We start from the raw sequence: 21,379 nt of genomic DNA, 5'->3' as shown, positions 1-21,379 counted from the left end.
ATAAATAAGTTGCCCAGCATCTGAATTTTGATCACATGACCATGGGGATTTTTCACACAGTCATATGTGGGAAAAATGGGCATAAATCAGTTTTTCGGTGCCGCTCTAGCTTTGAACAGTCATTAAATAAACTGTTGTAAGTTGAGGACTAACTGTATTTTCCTATTATTATTATTATTATTTACTGAAATGAGAAATTCTTTTATATATTTTCTATAAAGGAATTTCTCATGACAGCAAAAAAAGCCAGTTGAAAAGTTCATAGTAATGAGAGCATTGGAGCTTTAGAAAAAAGCTGTTGCCTGTAGCAACTTAGCTTTTTAAATTAAAGTAATTCCACCAGGTAATTCTTCTTGATCCAGCAGCTTTCTTCTGGACTCACTGAAAATATACGTAAATAAAGGAAATGTGCCAGTCTCATTGCTCACAATGACTTATGATATAAAGTGATATAAATAGGGACTTTTTAAAAATAAAAGTATTAATAAGAGTATAAATTTATTTGGTTTTAAATATAACAACAAAAACAAATGGGAAAAAAATAGGCAAAATTATAACAGAAAAAAAAATCTGAAAAATATACAAAATGTATTTTATAGACATACACATACCAATAATTTGAAGTCATTATGTATTGCAGTCATTGGTAGTTGATTTATATTAATTTTCCAGGGCGCTGCTCTGGAGAGTCCAAAGAAGGGTTAAACACAGCCAATCTGCCCAGAACTGAATTGAAAACTTTAAGCCACGCCTCTGGTGCCGACTCTCCTCAGATTTTTTCAATTCAGCTAGCCCAGTAGACGCGCTTTAAGATTTTCTCCAGTTCTAAGATTGATTCCTTGGACTCTCCAGAGGAAGAATAATTTTTTAAAACAGCATATTTAAGGATTTTTAGAGCAGGCTGGTGAGTTTAAATTTAAGTTTGTTTTTTTCCCTTTTTAATTGGGTTTTTCTCACCCTTTCGGCTCTCCTGGAGTCCGGGGCTTTGCTCTGGCTCCTAGAAGCCACAGGCAGCTGTTGGGGGAAGCGCGTGGGTCGGAGTGCCGACGCCAGCGCTGTTGGGGCACCCCTACTGGGGGCCGATTCCCACTGGAAGCCCTCCGTTACAATTTGTGCTTCTAGCAAGTCAAATTGCTGCGTGGGCTTCCAGGGCAGCCATTTTGGCTTCTTCCCTCTTTAAATTTGGCGCGCAAAAGCTCCGGTGAGTTCCGGGCGCCATTTTGGATTGCGCAATCTTCCGGCTTTACTTTTAAAAGTTTTTGGCCGCAGCTGCCTGGTGCCTGGCTCTTTGCAGGAGCCGCGTGGAGTCAGACTTGCCCGGTGTGACCGGCGACCTGGGCCCCAATCCAAGCAAGTGATAGCGGCGTGGGATCGTGGCCTGCTGGGTCGCCTCCTTTACTCTCCTGCAGGTGCTGGGAGCGAATTCTGCTCGCGCCTAAGAAATTCCAAACTACTTCAGGCCTTGCAGTTTCTCTGTCTCCTCAGGAGCATCGTGCTGCGGTGGGCTTTCTGGAGGTGGTGAGTGGTGGTTTTCCCATCCCCCTACTGCCCCAACCAGTGATTGTTACCATGGCAGATCAGGCCCCTGAGACTTCTGAGGGTGTCTCTTCCAGAGCCCCTGTAAGACAGGCCAGGAAAACTGCCAGGGAGGCCATTAGAGGGAGTAAGCCTTACTCCAGGCATGGCCCCAAGCAGGGCTCAGGCCTAGACAAAGATGCATTAAGGCGACAGAAGGCCTTAGAAAAACAGGTTTCCAAAGCCCAACAGCAGGCCCAATCTTCCCTTTCGGTGTCTCCTGGGGAGCCCTCCAGGGAAATTCCTCCAGCCCAGGGAGGCCCCATTTCTGATAGTGAAGAGGAAGGGGATTCCTTGGCCATGGCAACTTCTCCAGGCCATTCCATGGCTGATCAGGCTGATCTCTTTGCCTGTCCCTCTGATATGGAGGAGGGACCAGCTCCAATGGGGCCCTTAGCCCCTCAACAGCCGATCCCCGGGCCCACTCAAAGGGTTCGCCCCATTGAGGACCAAGGGCCTAACCTATCCACTGAAATGCAGGAAATAATTAACAGGGCCATTTCCCAGGGCATTGAGGCAGGCATGCGAAAAGGTGGCAAGCGCACTCGCAAGACCCACCATTTGCAACCCCAGGAGGATTCCAGAGAGATGACTCCTAGCCTTCCACCTCCGTCCCTGCATTCTTCAGTGGCCTCCGATGAGTCAGACTGGGAGGAAGAAGAGGAATTTCTTCCTAGGCAGGAAGCTGAATTCTCTGGGGATGAGGCAAGCCCCGCCAAAAAGCTGGCCTTTTCAGGCTTATTTAATTTGGATAATTTCAAAACCATTTTAGATAAGGCTAAGATCTCAACTCACATGGGGTCCACCCCCCCAGCTCAGGTGGTTGTAGACCCTGATGATCTATCTGGGGATCTCTTTGAGGAACCCATTTCGGTCCAGGAAATAGTTCCTGTACCCAAGATGTTCCTCAATTTAGTTCAAAGACAGTGGGCGCAGCCAGCTACCATGGCTACCCCCAGCAGCCATGACAAGAAGCTATATACGGTGGATGCCAGCCTGGAGGAGCTGCTCAAGCTCCCTCCTATCGATCCCCCTGTAGCGGCTCTTACCTCCTCTTCTGTGCTCCCTCCTGACCTGTTGGAGGGGCTCAAGGCTGAGGACAAGAGAACCGAAACTGCTTGTCACAAGACCCATCAGGCAGCTGCATGGGCCATTAAGTCCTCCGCTTCAGCCTCCTTTTTCTCCAGGGCGGCTCTCCTGTGGCTGAGGCAGTTGTTGAGGAAGATACCTGCCAAGGACGTTAAAGTCAGGCAGGATATCAATAAAATCATAGCAGCCACAGAGTACACTGCTGATGCCACTCTGAATGCTGCTAAGTTTGCCTCGCGTGCCCTAGCGTCTAATGTTACTTCCAGACGCCTCCTGTGGCTTAGGCACTGGAATGTGGATATGCGCTCCAAATGGAAGCTTGTTACTGCCCCCTTTAAAGGGGACAAGCTGTTTGGTGAGGTCCTTGATCCAGTCCTTGTGGAAAACAAGGACAAAAAGAAAGTGATGCCATCAGTCACCAAAAAGCCTGATCGTAAAGGTCCTGGCTCTTACAGGAGGCAGGCCTTTCGGAACAATGAGCCCTCCACCAGCTCCGCCCCCTATCATCGGGCGTATCCCCAGCAGGGTGAGCGGTCTCAGGACCGTCAGTCCTTTCGAGACAGAGGTCGCCAGCAGCCCTTCTCCAAGCGGCCATTTCGGGGGGGCTCCGGCTCCCGACCCTTTAGGAGGTATAAATGACCATCACAGGTCAGCTCCCATAGGAGGCCGGTTGCAGTTGTTCCACGCCAAATGGGAGCAGACCACGTCGGACCAGTGGGTTCTTCAAACGGTCCGCATGGGTCTCACTTTAGAATTCTGGTCCCCCCCTCCCCGCCACTTCATCCGGTGTCCAGTTCCCTCAGGGTTAGTCAAAAGATCCCTCATGGAACAGGAGATAAGGCACCTCAAGGAGATCAGGGCCATAGAACCTGTCCCAGCAGGCCAGGAAGGAAGAGGGTTTTACTCCATCCTGTTTCTGGTCCCCAAAAACTCAGGAGGGTGGAGGGGGATATTAGATCTAAAGAGGTTCAATCACCACGTGACATATCGCAGGTTCAAGATGCAGTCCCTCCAGTCCATCTTGGGGTGCATCAGGCCAGGCGATATACTAACGTCCATAGACCTCAAAGAGGCCTACCTCCACATCCCTATCCGCAAAGCCCACCGCAAGTTCCTGAGGTTCTCTTACGTGGGCCTCCATTACCAGTACCGGGCAATGCCATTCGGCCTGTCATCGGCGCCCAGGACATTCACAAAGGTTCTTGCAGCCGTGGCGGCTTTTCTACGGTCACGTCCGGTCAGACTCCACTGTTACCTAGACGATGTTCTCATTCTGTCATCATCGCATCAACAAGCTGTCAGCGACCTAGAACACACCATGCAGGCGCTCCGGGACCACGGGTTCACCATCAACCTGGAAAAAAGTCATCTCGTTCCCACGACCAGACTGAAGCATCTAGGGGCCGTCATCGACACCACCTCGTGCAAAGTATCCCTGCCCCCGGAAAGGGTGGCCAGCCTTCGGGAGATGGTCGTTCAGGTGCAGCAGTCACGTCTAGTCAAGGTGGTTCAGCTCTCACAGCTCCTCGGCAAGATGATCTCGTGCCTGTCAATCGTGCCTTGGGCGAGACTTCACTCCCGTCCCCTACAGTGGCTCCTGCTTCCATATCAAAGAACAAACAAAAGCAGCTCAACAAGACTGATTCCAGTTCCAGCAGAGGTACGTCGCTCTCTAAAGTGGTGGTTGTCTCCGGCCCTGCGATTCAAGGAGCCAGTCAGGCTCACCATCACAACGGATGCCAGCCTGTTCGGTTGGGGGGCCCACTGCCACAACCAGCTCGCACAGGGCAGGTGGTCCCCTTCCGAAGCCGCTCACAGCATCAACTGGCTGGAGCTAAGGGCAGTCAGGCTTGCGCTGAAGCGCTTCCAGAGCACCGTTCAGGGCCACCACGTGCGCATCATGACAGACAATGTCGCCACCAAGGCGCACATCAATCGACAGGGGGGAACGCGCTCCAGATCCCTGATGAAGGAGGCGGAGCTCTTGGGTCGATGGGCGGAGAGGTATCTCCTTTCTCTTCAGGCGGAGCACATCTCGGGCACGAGCAACACCCAGGCGGACTGGCTGAGCAGATCCACAGTCGACCACTCGGAGTGGCGTCTACATCCGCTGCTGTTCCAGCAACTGTCCCAGAGGTTCGGCCTCCCGCTGGTGGACCTGTTCGCCACCGCGGCCAACGTGCATCTTCCGCGGTTCTTCACAAGGTTCCACGACCCGAGGGCGGAAGGAGTCAACGCGCTGCACGGCCCGTGGCCGAAAGGTCTGCTTTACGCTTTTCCCCCGCTACCTCTTCTTCCCAGAGTCATCAGGAAGATCCTAGCAGAGGAGGCGGAGGTGCTGCGGGTAGCACCGTACTGGCCCAGGAGAACCTGGTTTGCAGACTTGGTGAGTCTTTCGATCACACCACCGTGGCGGATTCCTCCACAGGACATCTCTCTCAGCCAGGGGGCCCTTCAACATCCAGAACCCCAGTGGCTGCAGCTGGCCGTCTGGCACTTGAGAGGGATCTCCTAAGCAGAGGCAAGTTGTCAGACAAGGTGATTGGCACCATCCAAGCGTCACGACGGCAGTCCACGACGCGCATCTACGACGCCACTTGGAAATCCTTCGCCAGCTGGTGCACGGCTCATGGTACGTCTGCGCCCCTTGCTTCGGTTCCTGTCATCCTGGACTTCCTGCAGGAAGGTTTGGACAAGGGCCTGGCACCTAACACCCTGAGGCGCCAGGCGGCAGCCCTGTCAACCATCCTCTCAGTTGAGGGCTACGCATCTCTTGGCCGGAATCCGACCATCCGCAGTTTCCTCAGGGGAGCGACCAACCTGAGACCCCCAGTGGTCCACAGATACCCATCTTGGGATCTCAATGTAGTGTTGCGGTCCCTCATCGGGCCCCCGTTTGAGCCCATTAAGACGGCCAGTCTCAGACACCTCACATTCAAGACGTTTTTTCTGGTCGCTATCACGTCTGCTCGTCGCATATCGGAACTGGCTGCCTTGTCAGTCAGAGAGGACTTGTGTCTCATTCGTAACGACAGAGTAATCCTGAGGCTGGACCCTTCCTTCATTCCGAAGGTCAATTCCTGGTTTCATCGGGCGCAGGAGGTGGTCCTTCCGGATTTTTGTCCGCATCCTCGGCACCCGAGGGAAAAGCGCTGGCACATGCTGGATGTGCGCAGGACTATTCGCAGATACATCAAGCGCACGGCCAGTTTTCGGAAATCCGAATCTCTATTCGTCTCCTTTCAACCAGCTTCTCAAGGCAAGAAGGTCTCTTCATCTACCATCGGCGGATGGCTGCGAGCCTGCATTGCGCTTGCCCACGTTTTACAGTCCGTTCCTGTGCCTCGCAATATCACAGCACATTCGACTAGAAGCGCCGCCACCACAGCTGCCTGGTCTACACAGGCACCGATTGAAGAGATCTGCAAGGCGGCCACCTGGACTTCTCTGTCTCCATTTGTCCGAAATTACAAACTGGACAGTTTTGCATCGGCGGAAGGGGCCTTTGGGAGGCGTGTTCTTCAGGGCATCCATACCAGCGGAGCGACCCTGATGGCTGAGCCTTCCCGCCCTAGTGACAGTTAGCTTGGGCATGTCCCTTCTTTGGACTCTCCAGAGCAGCGCCCTGGAAAATGACCATTGTCTTACCTGAAGGGTCCTTTTCAGGGCGCTGCAACGGAGAGTCCACCCCGCCCTGGGGTCTATTCTCCGTTGGTGTTTGTGAAGTCACAGTGTTGTTTGTTGTTTCTGTTATTGTTGTTGGACTATTTTTGACTTGTTCCATATTAGACTTCCAGTTGAAGTTTCAGCGCGCAACTGTTCCACGTCTTCATTGAATAAATCTGAGGAGAGTCGGCACCAGAGGCGTGGCTTAAAGTTTTCAATTCAGTTCTGGGCAGATTGGCTGTGTTTAACCCTTCTTTGGACTCTCCGTTGCAGCGCCCTGAAAAGGACCCTTCAGGTAAGACAATGGTCATTCTCCAAATAATGTAGTGGAAAGCATGGTTTGGCATTTCTAATGCTGAACAATGCTTTTGCTTGTACATTCCTTTTCTCTGTCCAAAAGTCAGCTCCCATGTGACTGAGATAAATCTCAAGGTTGAGTTAGCACATGTACAGGTAGTCCTTGAGTTACAAATCTAATGGAGCCTGCCCATTCCATTTGGAACCCGAGGATTCGTACCTTGAAAGCAATCACTCCCGCCTTTCGTTCAGACATTTGCTAATCGAATGTGTGGCTTGTTAAATGCATGTGAGGTGTCTTGGGATGGTGAAGGCCATGGGGGGGAGGGGAGGCTAGTGATGGAATAGGCCACCTGCTTAAGGCCACCCAAGGCATCCCTCAACCCACAGATACCTCATTCCCTCATGGAGTCCCCACAGTTGCTCCCCTCCCCCCCCCCCCATCCTGCCACAATGGATCACTTCACAGATGAAGCCTGCTCCCTCATTTTTCATTACCAAAGCCTTCATCAAGCAGTTTGGCAGTGAGAAAGGAGGCCCAGAGGCCCGTGTGTGCACTTCCAGGCCTCCTTTCTTGCTATCAAACTGCTTGAGGATGGCTTGGTGATGAAAAGGGGAGCCATTCCTGGCCTCCTTTCTCAGGGCCAAACCATTGAAAACAGCTTTGGCAATGAAACAGGCCCAGAGGGCCACATGCGCATTTTCCAGGCCATTTTCGCCATTGAGCCACTCAAGGCTTCAGTGATGATAAAGGTGCAGAGGGCCATAGGCCTTTTTTGCTGCCAAAGTGCTTTGTGGATTGTGTACCTGTAGGCTTTGGCAGCCCTTTGCCGGTAGGAATAGAGCTTCAGAGGGAGGGATTTTCTCCTCCCAAGCTTTGCTGGTGCTAAAAAAGAGTTTTTGCAAAGGGCTGCCGAAGCCTACAGGGATGCAATCTCCCTGCAGGCTTCAGCAAGGAAACAAGAGCAAGGCAAATGGAGGAAGGCCTGAAGGACCAAAACCTTCCCCCTGTTTGCAAACATCCTGGCCTCAATTTGCAGAGAATAGACTCCTAAAGTGCCCCTTGGAAGTTCCACTCGGCCTGCAATTGGCGGGGGAGGCCCATGGACCCCCAAATGGAGCATTGGAGGGGTGGATCCATTCACACACACACACACCCCAGAAGCTCCATTTTGGCCTGTAATGGGCTGGGTAGGCTCGTGGAGGCCCCAACAGAGCATCGGAGGGGCAGATTTGGCCCTCAGAAGCTCCATTTCGGCCAGCAACCTGCTAGCCCGAATGGAGCTGCAGAAGGACACATGGCTGAGAGGCTAGAAAGGAGACTGCTTGCTAGATCTTCACATGGTAGGTGACCAGCTTTGCAGGTTGGGTGGGTGGCAAGCAATTGTGGAGTGTATGAGGCCCAAACAGAGCTTCTGAGTAGTGACTCCATTCCTCAAAAGCTCCATTTCCACTTGCAACGTGCCAGACGAGGCCTCTGGGGGCCCGAAAGGAATGTCGGAGGGGCGAATCAGTCTTTCAGAAGCTCCATTTTGGCTGGCAATGTTCAGGACGAAAGTTGCAGAGCATCTGCAACTGTTTGTAAGGGCAAACAACTGCCATGGTACTGCAAGATTCGTAGTTTTGGGACTTGTTAAGTTTTGCAAAAACTTATCGTGTAACTTCAAACATTCACTAAGGGAATGCTTCTAACCCAGAGATTACCTGTAGTGTCCTTTCAATCTGAAGCTATGGCTTTACATTTCTTCCATGTTATATTTTTATTCTATTTCTTTTGGGACAGATTGATCTTGTACAGATCAAACAGCTGTTCACACAGATGTACCACAAGACTTTGGCAACCATGATTTCAAGTGACACAAGCGGGGATTACAGACGGTTGCTCTTGGCCATCGTGGGTCAGTAGGAAGCACTCTCAGAAAGTAAAACAAGAGCTGCAAATAGCCAACTATCACTACCAGCTATCAAGAGAGTATAAAAATATAAATTATCCTAGACAATTAAGTATGCATCAGGTTCTTTTCACATATAATTGCTTTAATTTAGTGCATCATGTACTTTACAATAAACCTGCTGCCTGAAATGTGCCTGTTCTGTATTGTCACAAAGGCTGTTACTTATTTCATACTCCTGTGTGCATTGCATAATGTTTACTCTGAGAAAGGAGATGATAAGAGCCACACTCAGACAATGTAAGCATGTCCAGTTTTTGTAATTGTTCATAAAATTTGAAATTATAACATTGTGCATCTTTATTATGTCTTGTAAAAACCCAGAGTCCATTTCCCATGAAAAGCAGTTTGTTTTTATAATTTTCCAAAATACTATTGTAAAAGTTTCAATATTCCAATTTTATTTAGAACCTTAGTCTAGGGGTGCCCAAACTTGGGAACTTTAAGACTTGTGGACTTCAACTCCCAGAATTCCCCAGCCAGCATAGGAGTTCTGGGAGTTGAAGTCCACAAGTCTTGAAGTTCCCAGGTTTGGACACCCCTGTCTTAGTCAATTTATAGTTTTCTAAGATTAAATATTGTTTAGCTATTTGCTGTTTATTTCAGATTCTTTAAATTCTAAGCTTATGATTAAATTTTTCTTTCATTCTGGATTGAAGGTAGGTTGATCTGACATTTTCCAAATTCCAAAAGTCTCTAATAGCTTAGAAATAATTAATCAGTTAATTCCTGAAAGTGATATCTGCAAACTTAGTATCTGTCAAGATTGAACCACTTTGCTTCTTTCAAACTTTAACGCTTTTCAATTGCCAATGAACTGGGGGGATGGAAGGTGGAAATGAAATGTAGAAAATGAATGCAGAGATTATGAGAGCATCAAGGAAAGAGAGGGACTGTTTCCATAACAAAAGAATGTCTCATAATTGGACAATGTGATCACCCTGGGGTGGGGAGAAGGGGAAATTATTGTTTAACTGGACAAGCATTTGCGCGGGAAAACCAGAGCTGGTTTTGTTTTTTTCAGTACCAATATGATGTATCCAATAAAGTTTTACTTTTGAGAATTTAAATCTCTTGAGAGTGTGTCCTTGTTTGTTCACTAGTTGGACAGTTGACAGTCTGTGGTTGGGAGCAAGATGGCTAATCACATTATCTCCTTGTGTTTAACCTTGCAAAAACTGCTTTCCTTCAGTCTCCTTGCAGGTACATATAGATATGGTCCTGTTAACAGGCAGTCTGCTCTTCCTAGATCCAGGTCAGATTTAGATTCATTTCCTATACAGATCTTCTTCCAAAGTTGATTGCCCTCCAACTTTCAGGGGAGCTGAAAGATATGGTGAACAAAGATGGCTTTGCAAAACCATAAAATAGTGACAATTAAATTAGTATTTAGAAGTTGCTATAAGAGACCCTTTTTAATTACTAAGGTCCAACAGAAAGTCACCCAGATGTTTTACACAGAATTATTCCCTCAGTTTTTAATCTGGCTAACTTGGATGGAGATTTTAATTAGTGACTGGTATACTTTCAATTTCAAGAAAATCAATCTTTTAAGTAAGAAAGTCCAGGATAGGATAGGTTATTCTAGACTGCTAGCTTGTTGACTGAATTGAAATTCTGAAAACATGCCTCTTTGGCAAAGGTCCTCAGTCTTGAACAATGAAGATGAAGTGAGCGGAATCTTGTACTCCGTCCAGTCCAAACTTCACCTTCTCTTGGCCACTGGCCAAGCAGTCAACCAGATAAGTCTGGACTCTCCCGTCGATCATCATGAGAAAGGGCATTCAGGTAAGACCAACACCCCTTCTCCATGGTATTGACAGGAGAGTCCAGGATGGGACACACCAAACTCTTGGAAGTCCTATCTGTCTTGGCCCAAAGTGCCATCCTCCTCAATCACCTTCCGAAGCATGCCGATCAAAAGCTGCTTCTGCAGAAGAGTATGCGTCAGTCTACAATGGTGGATGAATGACACTGGTGATGTCCACATCGCCGCCCTACATATCTCTTCTACTGACGCCAGTACCACAAGCAGCTGTAGTAGCCGCACTTCTTGTAGAATGGGATGTGATCCCCCTGGGCACTGGGAGAGCCTGGCTCTCATATACTCTGGCAATACAAGCCCTTAGCCAACAACCCACTGAGGAATGTTTCACCCTGTGGCCCAGAGTTGATGGTTAAAAGGATACGAACAGGGCCTTGGTTTTCCTAAATGAAGATGTTCCAGAAATATAAATGCGGAGGACTTTCTGTACATCTAAAGTATTCCATTGCCTTTCTAAAGCATGCTTAGGCCTAGGACAGAAGTTGGCAGTATTAACTTCTGTGCTCGGTGAAACAAGGAGCTAACCTTAGGCATAAAGGCAGGGTCCACCTGCAGGACCTCACTGTTCACATGAAACACACAGAAATCCTTTCTCATTGACAACACTGCCAACTCTAATATCCGTCTGGCAGATGTGATAGCCACTAGGAATGATACCTTACACGAGAGGAGGCGAAGACTAGCCTCCCTTAAGGGTTTACATGGTCAGTGCCTGTAATACCTTGGGCAAATCCCAGATGGAATAAAGGTATACCATTGGGGGCCGCAAATTAGAGGTGCCCCTGAGAAAGGTTCTAACTAGTATGGTGAGCTAGAGAATTAAAACCCTCTATACTAATAACAGAGGCCAAAGCTGCGACCTGTTGTCAGAGTGTGTTTGACGAGAGTCCTTTTTCTAAACCTTCCTGCAGGAATTCCAGAACATCCGCCACAGAGGCCAATGTAGGATCTATGTACCCTTTCTGACACCAGGTACTAAATACCTTCCAGGTTGCATTATAAATGTGGATGGTGGAAGCCGTCTGAATGAGCTTAATGATCTTATTTATTTATTTATTTATTTATTATTTATTATTTCATGCTTCTAGACCGCCCCCTCTCCCAAAAGGGACTCGGGGCGGTGTACAGTCCATGCAAAATATATCAAAATACAATAAAAATTGAATATGTACAGTTGGAATGGAGGAGGTTAAAAATGGAATTAAAAGAACTGTACAAAGCAATATATATAAATATAGGATTTTGAACCCCTAAAACACACACAATAAGTTAAAAACAATACCCCTAAAATAACCAGTTAATACATTTGCCAGGAGGGACAGTTGTAATTATGCCAGGCCTGCTAATCGGAACAGGTGAGTCTTCAATTTTTGCCGGAAGGAGCGGAGGTCAGTAGTGGTTCTAATGTCGGGGGGGAGGTCATTCCAGAGGGTTGGGCCCATCACAGAGAAGGCCCTACTCCTTGGTGTCGCCCGTTGGCATTGCCTAGTGGACGGCACCAGGAGAAGTCCCTCTCTGTGTGAGCGAATTGGCCGCAGGGATGTATGTGGGAGGATGCGATCCCGCAAGTAACTTGGTCCCGTGCCATGGAGCGCTTTAAAGATGGTAATCAGCACCTTGAAACGCACCCGAAAAACCACAGGTAGCCAGTGCAGCTCGCGCAGGAGAGGTGTTACGTGGGAGTACCTCGTACTCCCCATCACAGTCCGCGCGGCTGCGTTCTGAACTAACTGCAGTCTCCGGGCGCGTCCCAAGGGCAGCCCCATGTAGAGAGCGTTGCAGTAATCCAGGCGGGACATCACCAACGCATGAGTGACCGTGCGTAGGGCATCCCGGTCCAGTAGGGGGCGCAATTGGCGCACCAGGCGAACCTGGTGGAACGCCCCCCTTGCCACGGCTGCCACATGGTCATCCATTGACAGCCGGGCATCAAGGAGGACGCCCAAATTGCGCGCCCGTTCCACAGGGGGCAATTGTTCGCCCCCTATGGCCAGCGATGGAATCAGCTGGCTGAACCGAGGTGCCGGTAGCCACAGCCACTCAGTCTTGGAGGGGTTGAGTTTAAGTCTGTTGTCCCCCATCCAGACCCCGACGGCTTCCAAACACCGGGACATCACTTCGAGAGCCTCGTTGGGGTGGTTTGGGGTTGAAATATACAGCTGGGTATCATCAGCGTAGAAGTGACACTCAACCCCAAAACCACGGATGATCTCACCCAGCGGCTTCACATATGTGTTGAACAGGAGAGGCGAGAGGACCGACCCCTGTGGCACTCCACAAGTGAGTGGCCTCGGGGTCGACCTCTGTCCCCCTGTCAATACACATTGCTTCCGGTCGGAGAGGTAGGAGCCGAACCACCGCAGAATGGTACCTCCGACTCCTATCCCCTCCAACCGGCGCAATAGGATACCATGGTCGATGGTATCAAAAGCCGCCGAGAGGTCTAATAGGACCAGGATAGAGGAACAACCTCTATCTCTGGCCCTCCAGAGATCATCGACCAACGCGACCAAGGCTGTCTCCGTGCTGTGCCCGGGTCGGAAGCCGGACTGGCGTGAGTCTAGATAATCGGATTCGTCAAGGTGTCGTGGAAACTGCTGCGCCACCACATTCTCAACAACCTTCGCTAAAAAGGGAAGGTTGGAGACTGGACGGTAATTAGCTAGCTCCAATGGGTCAAGTGAAGGCCCCTTAAGTAAGGGCCTCACCACCGCCTCCTTCAAGGCGGTTGGCAAGGATCCCTCACCCAATGAGGCATTCACCAGGCCCAGAAGCCAGCCTCGGGTCACCTCCCAAGATGCCAGTACCAACCAGGAGGGACACGGGTCCATTAAACATGTGGTGGGTCGCAGCCGTCCACGCAACCTATCCAAATCCTCGGGGGCAACAGAATCAAACTCCTCCCAGGATGGTCTCACAAGACTCGCTGTTGGCGGCCCGTCTGGTCCACTGAGGGGGGCCCATCCACTCCGGATCTGAGCGACTTTGTCCTGCAGATATTCCCCAAACTCCTCTGCTCTGCCCTGCAAGGGTGCCCCCCGCGTCCTCTGTGAGAAGAGGGAGCGGGTCACCCTAAACAGGGCGGCAGGGCGGTTATCCGCGGACGCAATAAGAGCGGCGCAATATCTATGTTTGGCCGCCCTTAATGCCACAAGGTAGGTCCGTAAATAGGCTCTTACCTGTGTTCGATCAGATTCGGAGCGTGAGGACCTCCACCTGCTCTCTAGACGTCTCCTATGGCGCTTCATCACCCTCAGCTCCTCGGTATACCAAGGAGCCCGGGTGGGTTGCTGTCGCAGGAGAGGTCGCAAAGGCGCAACCCGGTCCAAGGCCCCAGCCGCCGCCCTATTCCAGGCGGCCGCTAGGTCCTCCGACCGAGCGCGGGTCAGGGCTACAGGTAATGGCCCAAGCTCCGTCTGGAACCTATCCGGTTCCATCAGGTGCTTGGGGCAGTACCAGCTTGGACCGTCTGGTCCCGCCTCCTCGCGGTGGGGGGTAGCGCCAGGGAAGTCCAGCCGGAGACATGAGTGATCTGACCATGACAGGGGTGTGACAACTAAGTCCCCTATACCCAGATCACTCGTCCACTGCTCAGATACAAAAACAAGGTCCAGTGTGTGGCCACCTTCGTGTGTGGGGCCCTGAATTAATTGGGTCAGGCCCATGGCTGTCATGGAAGCCATGAACTCCCGAGCCACCTCAGATGCTGCTCCCGTCGACGGCAGGTTAAAATCCCCCATAACCACAAGCTTGGGGATCTCAACCGCCGTCTCAGAGATCAGGGCCGCTGATGTATAGCGAGGAGCCAAGTATACAATCAGCAAACCCAACTGCCTCCCTGGGCTCCATTTCACACCAAGGGACTCACACCCGGATATCTGAGGAACAGTGAACTCCCTCGGCTCTAGACCTTCCCGTATAACTACCGCCACCCCACCACCCTTACCCAGGGCCCGAGGCTGATGGAATGCACGGAAACCTGGTGGGCACATTTCCATGAGGGGTAAACCACCCTCGTGGCCCAACCAGGTCTCCGTTATCCCTGCAAGGTCCAGCTCCCCCTCAGAGATCAACTCATTAATGAGGGGGGCCTTGTTGGTTATGGACCTTGCATTGCAAAGCATCAGCCGCAGGCCCCGGCTCTGTAGTTCCTGACCACCTAGGTTGCGGGGGTTGGTACAAACGACCGGGCGTAGCCAGCAGCCACGGTCTCCCAACCGGCCTTGTGATCTTCTCTTGTCCTCGCATCCCCCCCTCCCCGCGACCGTTGTAATCAAACAACCCCCTGTTGGAATAACTTGTTCCTTCTCCCCCCCCACTCCGCTCACTTCCTTCCCGGACTCACCTGCCCATCCGGCACTGGCACTGGCTCCTCTCCCGGCCTGGTTGTCCCACCCCCCCTCCCTGGAACCCCTTAATAACAATAAAAAACATTTAGATAAAAAGCCCCTCAGCCTCCGTTTCTTCCACCTCTCGGGGTTCACAAACCCGTCATCAAGGCAGGCCCTTGAAAGCAAGGGCCGTACCTGCGAGAGAGGGGCCTCTCGCAGGCGGAGCAGGTCTAGCCTTGAGTAGATTGATAAAATATTAAAACCCAATTGGGTAAGGGTGCAGATGGTAAAAGTTAATAGTTAATAGCCGGAGGCTGAGATGTTACTGGGGAGCTGGAGGGAAAAATGTTCCAAATATTTCCAGGACGTGAAGGTGAAGCAGGTGGAGATATCATAAAAATGAGGTGACAGTCCAAGGTGGATTGAAAATAGATGTAGTACAGATGTGGGTTCCTTAGTGAATGAGGGGTGGCCTTCTAAGCCCAGCTGTTCTTGGTCTTAGTCTGGGCAGTCAGTTGGGCTCATCCATGGCCCTAACACGGGTCTCCAGTGACCTCTAAGGTTCCAGGTCATCCCCAACCATTATTTAAGGTCTTCTTCTTTCTACTGTTATCTTGTTAGACAATCTATTTTCAGTAGATTCGCTCAACTGCCAAATGGTCAAGCGTAACCACTGGGGTTCTGGGTGTTGGATTGGCCCCTGACTTAGAGATATCTTTTCTGGGGGAATGATCCATGGTCTGGCCACTGAGAGGCCGACCAGATCAGTGAACCACAGTCATCTGGGCCAATGGGGAGCCACCAACAAAACTTCTGCCCTCTCCCGCAACACTTTCCTCACTACAGCCGGGATCAGAAGCATCAGGGGAAAGGCGTACAGCAGGCCCCTGGGCCACAGACATCATAGGGCTACTCCTTCCGCTCCTGGGGCTAGAAATCTGGAGAAAAACCTTGGCAGGTGAGAGTTTGTTGGAGAAACGAATAGATCTAGGCGTGCCACCCTCAGTTCCAGCCAGTTTATATTGTGAGTTAACTTCTGAAGAGTCCACTGACCCTGAGCTACCTGGTCTATGAAATGTTACCCCCAGCCAAATAGACTGGCATCTGTTGTAACAGTCAACCTGTCCATCTCCCTGAAAACACTACCTTTGGTTATGGCCCTGGACCCCCACCAATGCAGTGATTGTAAAACCTTTGGTGGCATCCGCATTTTCTCTGAAGACGTACTGCGATGCTCTTTGTGGAAGGGCAGCATGAGCCACTGTAGTGGTCTGGCATGGAATCGTGCCCAGGGCACTTGGAAGATGTAATATACTAGTTTCCCTAGAAGCTGAGACAGCAGCGCCAATGGAACCACCTTGTCCTTTCGAATCTGGACTATCAGTGCCCTGATGCTGTCCTGCCGCTCCTGGGAAAGAAAGACATATCTGGTAAGAGTGTCTATAAGTGCCCCTAAATGTACCAGTCTCTTAGAGGGGATTAGATGACATTTTTCCAGATTCACAGAACACCCATGGTCTCTTAGAACCTGAATGGTGATATGAAGGTCCCTTTCCGCCTGTCTGTACAACGAGGCCTGAATCAGTAAATCGTCTAGTTAACACTGAATTCAGATGGGCAATGTCCGAAGATAGGCAGTCAGTGCTGCTATAACTTTGGTGAATGTTCTTGGGGCAGACGCAAGTCTGAATGGAAGGGTTGCATATTGGAAATGCCTGCCATTGTAACAGAATCTCAGGTACTGTCTGATTTGAATAGATAGGGATAAGGAAGTAAGCCTCAATCAGGTCTACTGAAGTCAAAAGGTCCCTGTGCTGGATTCCTGCCAGAACAGACTGAAGGGAATGCATCTTGAACCTTTTGTAAATCAGATGCCTGTTGAGACCATGTAGATTGAGAATTGCCCTCCACCCCACCCCCCCACCCCTCGAAGCCTTCGGGATTACAAAAAGCATTGAATAGAATCCCTGTCCCCGCTGTTCTTGTGGAACCGGCTGTATGGCTCGAATTGCCAGCAAATGTTGGATTGCCGCTTCCATAAGACCCTTTTTCTCTGGGTCTCTGGACATGAGACAGCAGAGGAGGAACCTCGGAGGAACCTCGGAGGAGGGAAACGAAATTCCAGGGAGAGCCCCGATCTTACTGTTTCTAGTTACCCAGGTATGGGTCGTGATCTCCCCACATTTGTCAGAGAAGAACGCTTGCCAACCTCCTATAGGCAGTGATGCCTCCAAGTCATTTTTGACAGCGATAGGGCTTATTGCCCCCACCAAGAAATGGTCTCTTGCCCTGAGTTACCTCTGGCTCCAGTTCCATATCCAGATCTATCTGATTGGTATCTATTGTATTGATAATAGGAGCACCTGAAAAATAGCCGCTATTGGCAGATAAAATTAGACCCTGCCTCACCCTGACAAAAGGGCTACTGTCTAAAATACGGTGAAGGATGACATTCCAACCTTCTACAGGCAGCACCTTCCTCTTGTCCTTAGTCTCAATAAGAAAAGGTGACAAGGAATCTCCAAAAAGCTGTCCCCCCCAGAAAAGGAGAAGAAGCCAATTTCCACTTATGCTTAGCATCCATGCCCCAATCACGCAACCAGAGCATACGACGGGCCATAACATTCGCAGCCATAGCTTGAGCAGTAAACTTAGCTGCATTCAGTGACGCATCAGCGGTGAACTCTGCTGCAGCCATGATGTTCGAGATGTCCTGAATGTGCACGGAGATCATCTGCTGGAATTCTGTCTTGCAGTTGCCAAAGCCAATGCAAAGATGCCCTGGTGAAAAAGGAAGCAGCAGTCATGGCCCGAATGGCCCAGGAATCAGCCTGATGGGCTCTGCCCAGAGCCATTTCCTCCCATCTGTCCTCAGTCTTCAGCATTGGGTCCTCAGCATTGGGTGGCAGTACTGAGGTAGAAGTCAATGCAGCCACTGGCGCATGCACTTTGGGAACCTGCACTAGGGTCAAAAGGTCAGAGTCAACTGCATACAGAGAGTTTTCAGAGTTACTTGGCCTAGAAAGAGTGGCTGGAGCAGTCCACAGCCTCTTAATTACATCCAGGAAAATTCCAGGAATGGGAATAGTGTCCGCAGCTGTCGTCTTCTCCATGAAAAAGAAGTCGTCCTCTGCCACCAACCCTTGGCCGGAATCTGGAACAGCTGCATCTTTTCCTAGGCGGGCCGTTGTTTGCACCTTGGAAAGCAAGGACTTAAAAAGAGAAGAGTTAAATAGGCCCTTAAAAGTTGGCAAGGCTGGCTGTTCACCTTCACCTTCAGAAAATTCAAAAACTCACCCTTCCCTGGGATTTCACCTTCAGATAAGGAAGATTGGCTTCTAGCCAAAGGCCCAGGAGATGATGGTTCAATCCAAGTCCCCTGAACATATCTGGGATCCCCCCACCCCAAGGATACCTGGTGTCCAATTGCCCAGCTATACTACTGTGAGGCAGTGAAACCTGACTTTGTTGAAATATGGCCCATCTCCTGCCTAATTGCCTGGGATATCCACTTCCTGAAATAGGCAGGCATCTCCTGTTCCTCCATGCCCACTGGACGGGTCCCCACCTCAGTGGAAAGGTAGATCATCTGTGATGGTCTTAAACCATCTCAAGAAGTAGAAGGACCAGATGGTATAATCAGGTCTATGTTATCCCCTTACTCACTAAGAGCCTCAGGTGACCAAGCTCTAGGTGGATGACGTTATCCTATCTGTTTTGAAGGTCCAGGCTTATCCATACCAACCCCTAATAGAGAGGTTTTTGATGGCTTAGATTTAGTACGCTGAGTACTGACCGTTTACTGGCCTTTGCAATTACTCGAGGTGTTTCCTGATCGTATTTCTATCCATCTCATTTAAATTCTGCCCCTTCATCCTGTTCTTCACACTGCCTAATGACAAATCTGATTTATTTATTGGAGAAGGCTACACAAAAGTATGAGTTGAGCAGTTTTACAGTTATATTGCTAGTTAGCATTTTGACTTTTTCATTGAGCAGCTGGTAGAGTATACCAATTCTTTGTATTTTTACCATGTTTTAAGCCTTATATATAGAAAGAATGAAAACCAGGATGAAGATATTAACTTCTTAACAGGGCCTTTAAATATGGTGTATTTTGTCTGCATCGTTCACAACAGTTCTTGTCAGGTCTGCCAGCCATCTTTTCTTTTGGACCTCAGACCTGCCACACTTTGTTTCATTCTACTATGGATTTTCTATTGTGGGAAAATGGGAGGGGGGATTGTACGGAGTTAGATGATATGTAGCCATAACAAAATTCTTTCTAGAAAGTCAAGGTCATCCTTTATCTCTGCACCTGACCAGAACTGGATGGGTGGAAGCTGCCAGTATGGCAGTGGAAGATTGGACCATGCGATGGGACTTGTGGGTGTGGGGGCAAGATCTTTTAACTGGGTGGGAAACTTTCAACTGGGTGGGAAAACTGGGAAGCCTTTAGATTCGGGTTTTCTCAGATGTGCCAATATGGCTCTCTTAATAAATTGGAACTTTGAGGAATCATTTGCCCCAGATTCTGATTTAATTTTGGATGCTATTTGGAACCCTGACAGTTCTATTGTAAATTATAATCTTATAAAACACAAATTGTCTTAGTTTAGCTAGATTCACAAAATAAATTATTATAAAAGTCAACCCATAAAATATTTAATATCACAAAAGAGAAAAAGTGAACAGTGAAAGAATTTGGGAAACACATTTTGAAAATAGGAAAGCAATTAATAATTCAATAAACATAACTATTTCATTTATTTCTTTGAAAAAACTTACAAAGGCAAGTATGTCAGAGCCTAAAATAGTTACAGTGATTCTGTGTTTATTAAACGTGCTACTTCAAATCCTAGTAGTCTACTTTGAAAAAAATGAGAAATGGGCTAGCGCCGTATCTTCTTATCACTCCCTCTCTAACTCCTATAGGAGTTATCTGTGCCTGTATCTTATTACATTATGAACATGGCCAATTCTGTAGAAAGGTCTGAAATCTCCCCCCTGCCCCCCCCCCATCATATAATGGAGCAGAAGAACATAACACTGAATTGGAAGTTGGCACATAGGCTTTCTAGTGCTACTTAACATGATACATAAATTCACCAAATACAGCCTATAGAAAACATCAGAGGATTTAATTTTAGTCCAAATGCAAATCTTGCCCTCTCTTCTACTGCAAATGAGCCTTAAACTATTTCTTATAGCAAAAGGTTAGGAATGGAATTACTGACAAGGTTCTTATAAAACAGCAGAACATACAAAGAAATAAAGTGCAGTTAGTTTCCGGCAACGATATAACTATTTCAAAGACAAAACTAGCAACAATTGGTTGGGAAAAAAAATCTTGCTATCTTATATCCATTGCATTTCAGTATCTTCAGTTCAGACAAGAGCCTCTTTCAAAAGGAACAGCCCTACAGAAGGGCGCCATCTCACCAGTCATGGCTGTGCATGGAGGCAACTGCTGCACAAGCCAGGGTTTTACAAAACATTTCCAGAGTGGACGACAAAGCTTCTTGTGGCAGGCTGTGGAGCAAAGGTGTGCTGTCGCCAGTCTTCATCTGGGGGCATATCAACACGCTTTGGGCCTCGGGCTTTGGCTTGCTGGGAAATCAGAAAGCCACTCTGAAAGCCCTTGTGTCCTGAAGTCCCATGTGAGACTGTCCCATAACCCCTGCCAGGAGACTTCCTCCAGCCAAGAGCACCAGCCTTGTCCTTTTCCTGAGGGAGTGGCCATTGGGGCAGAGGCTCTTGTGAGTCCTCGCTCATCTGGGTGGGAGATTCCCCATGCGCTGCTTCGCTATCTGATGCTGTTGCTAGCTCTTGGCCAGCATGACTTCTCCGTAGCCGGTGGTTGGAAGCATTTGATGTTCCACTGTCTAAAAATATATTAAAAGATGTTTGCCCTTGAGAGGACCGGTTCTGTTTGAAAATGGCGTTCCCATAATTCAGTGGCAGGCATGATTTATCTTCTGTGTGGAAAGCTGCATTCCTGTCTGGCATAGTTAGACACTTTTGGATATTCTTCCGACTTCCTGAAAAATGAACAAATTGAAAAATATTATTTTACCTATCCTTAGTTGAAGAGCAACAAAAATACATATCAGGAAAGGAGTTTGAGTCTTTGCATATTTAATACCAATCCTCCAACAAGGAATTAATCCTAGACTACTCATAACAGAAGAAATACAGCTGACAAAATCATTTGCTTTGAGAAACTTTTCTAATGAAAGTCTGGAAAGGTGCAATAAGGGACATTATATACTTTATTCTTGAATTTAATTAGCAGCTTCTACAGTCTGTTCCAATCAGTACTGAGCTATTTTCTCGTGGATAGGGGTCTGCAACCTTAAACACTCAAAGAACCATTTGGACACTTTCCAACAGAAAACATTGGGAGCCACAAAACTCGACATTACTCACTCCCACCCAGTAACATAGTCTCTCTGTCAATCTGTCTCTGGGTCCCTTGTCTCTCTCTCTTTCCCTCCCTCTTTCTCCCCCTCTCTTTGCCTGTAGGACACTGAAGGAGGCATGTCAAGCACATAAGAAACAAGCTGACAAAAAACACATGAAGCCATAAGATTTCAAAGCAGGTGGTAGAGTTTACCTCTCACGAGATACTTACACTCCACCCA

General features: G+C 48.9%; 2 protein-coding genes across 5 annotated transcripts in view; one reads left to right on the top strand and one right to left on the bottom strand.

The window, feature by feature from the left end:
- ANXA7 (annexin A7) overlaps positions 1-9,649 on the top strand; it is a 56,537-nt gene extending 46,888 nt beyond the window's left edge. Inside the window, exons 13-14 of one of the 2 annotated variants that reach the window (XR_014175553.1) lie at positions 8,411-8,962; positions 9,049-9,649. Coding sequence is in view for 1 of the 2 variants with exons in the window: in XM_081955248.1 (XP_081811374.1) it covers positions 8,411-8,533 (123 nt within the window). In the remaining variant the exon portion in view is untranslated. The other variant, XM_081955248.1, reaches the window with a different exon arrangement.
- Positions 9,650-19,384: 9,735 nt separating this feature from the next.
- Positions 19,385-21,379, bottom strand: part of USP54 (ubiquitin specific peptidase 54) — a 121,120-nt gene continuing 119,125 nt past the window's right edge. For all 3 annotated transcript variants that reach the window (XM_081955243.1, XM_081955244.1, XM_081955245.1), the window contains one exon: positions 19,385-20,776. In XM_081955243.1, the coding sequence (XP_081811369.1) occupies positions 20,223-20,776 (554 nt within the window). In that variant the 3' untranslated portion in view covers positions 19,385-20,222. The remainder of the gene's footprint in view (positions 20,777-21,379) is intronic.

The sequence above is a fragment of the Natrix helvetica genome (assembly GCF_964273705.1).
Source record: "Natrix helvetica genome assembly, chromosome: 5".
NCBI lineage: Eukaryota > Metazoa > Chordata > Lepidosauria > Squamata > Natricidae > Natrix > Natrix helvetica.
This window is presented reverse-complemented; position numbering and strand designations above follow the sequence as displayed.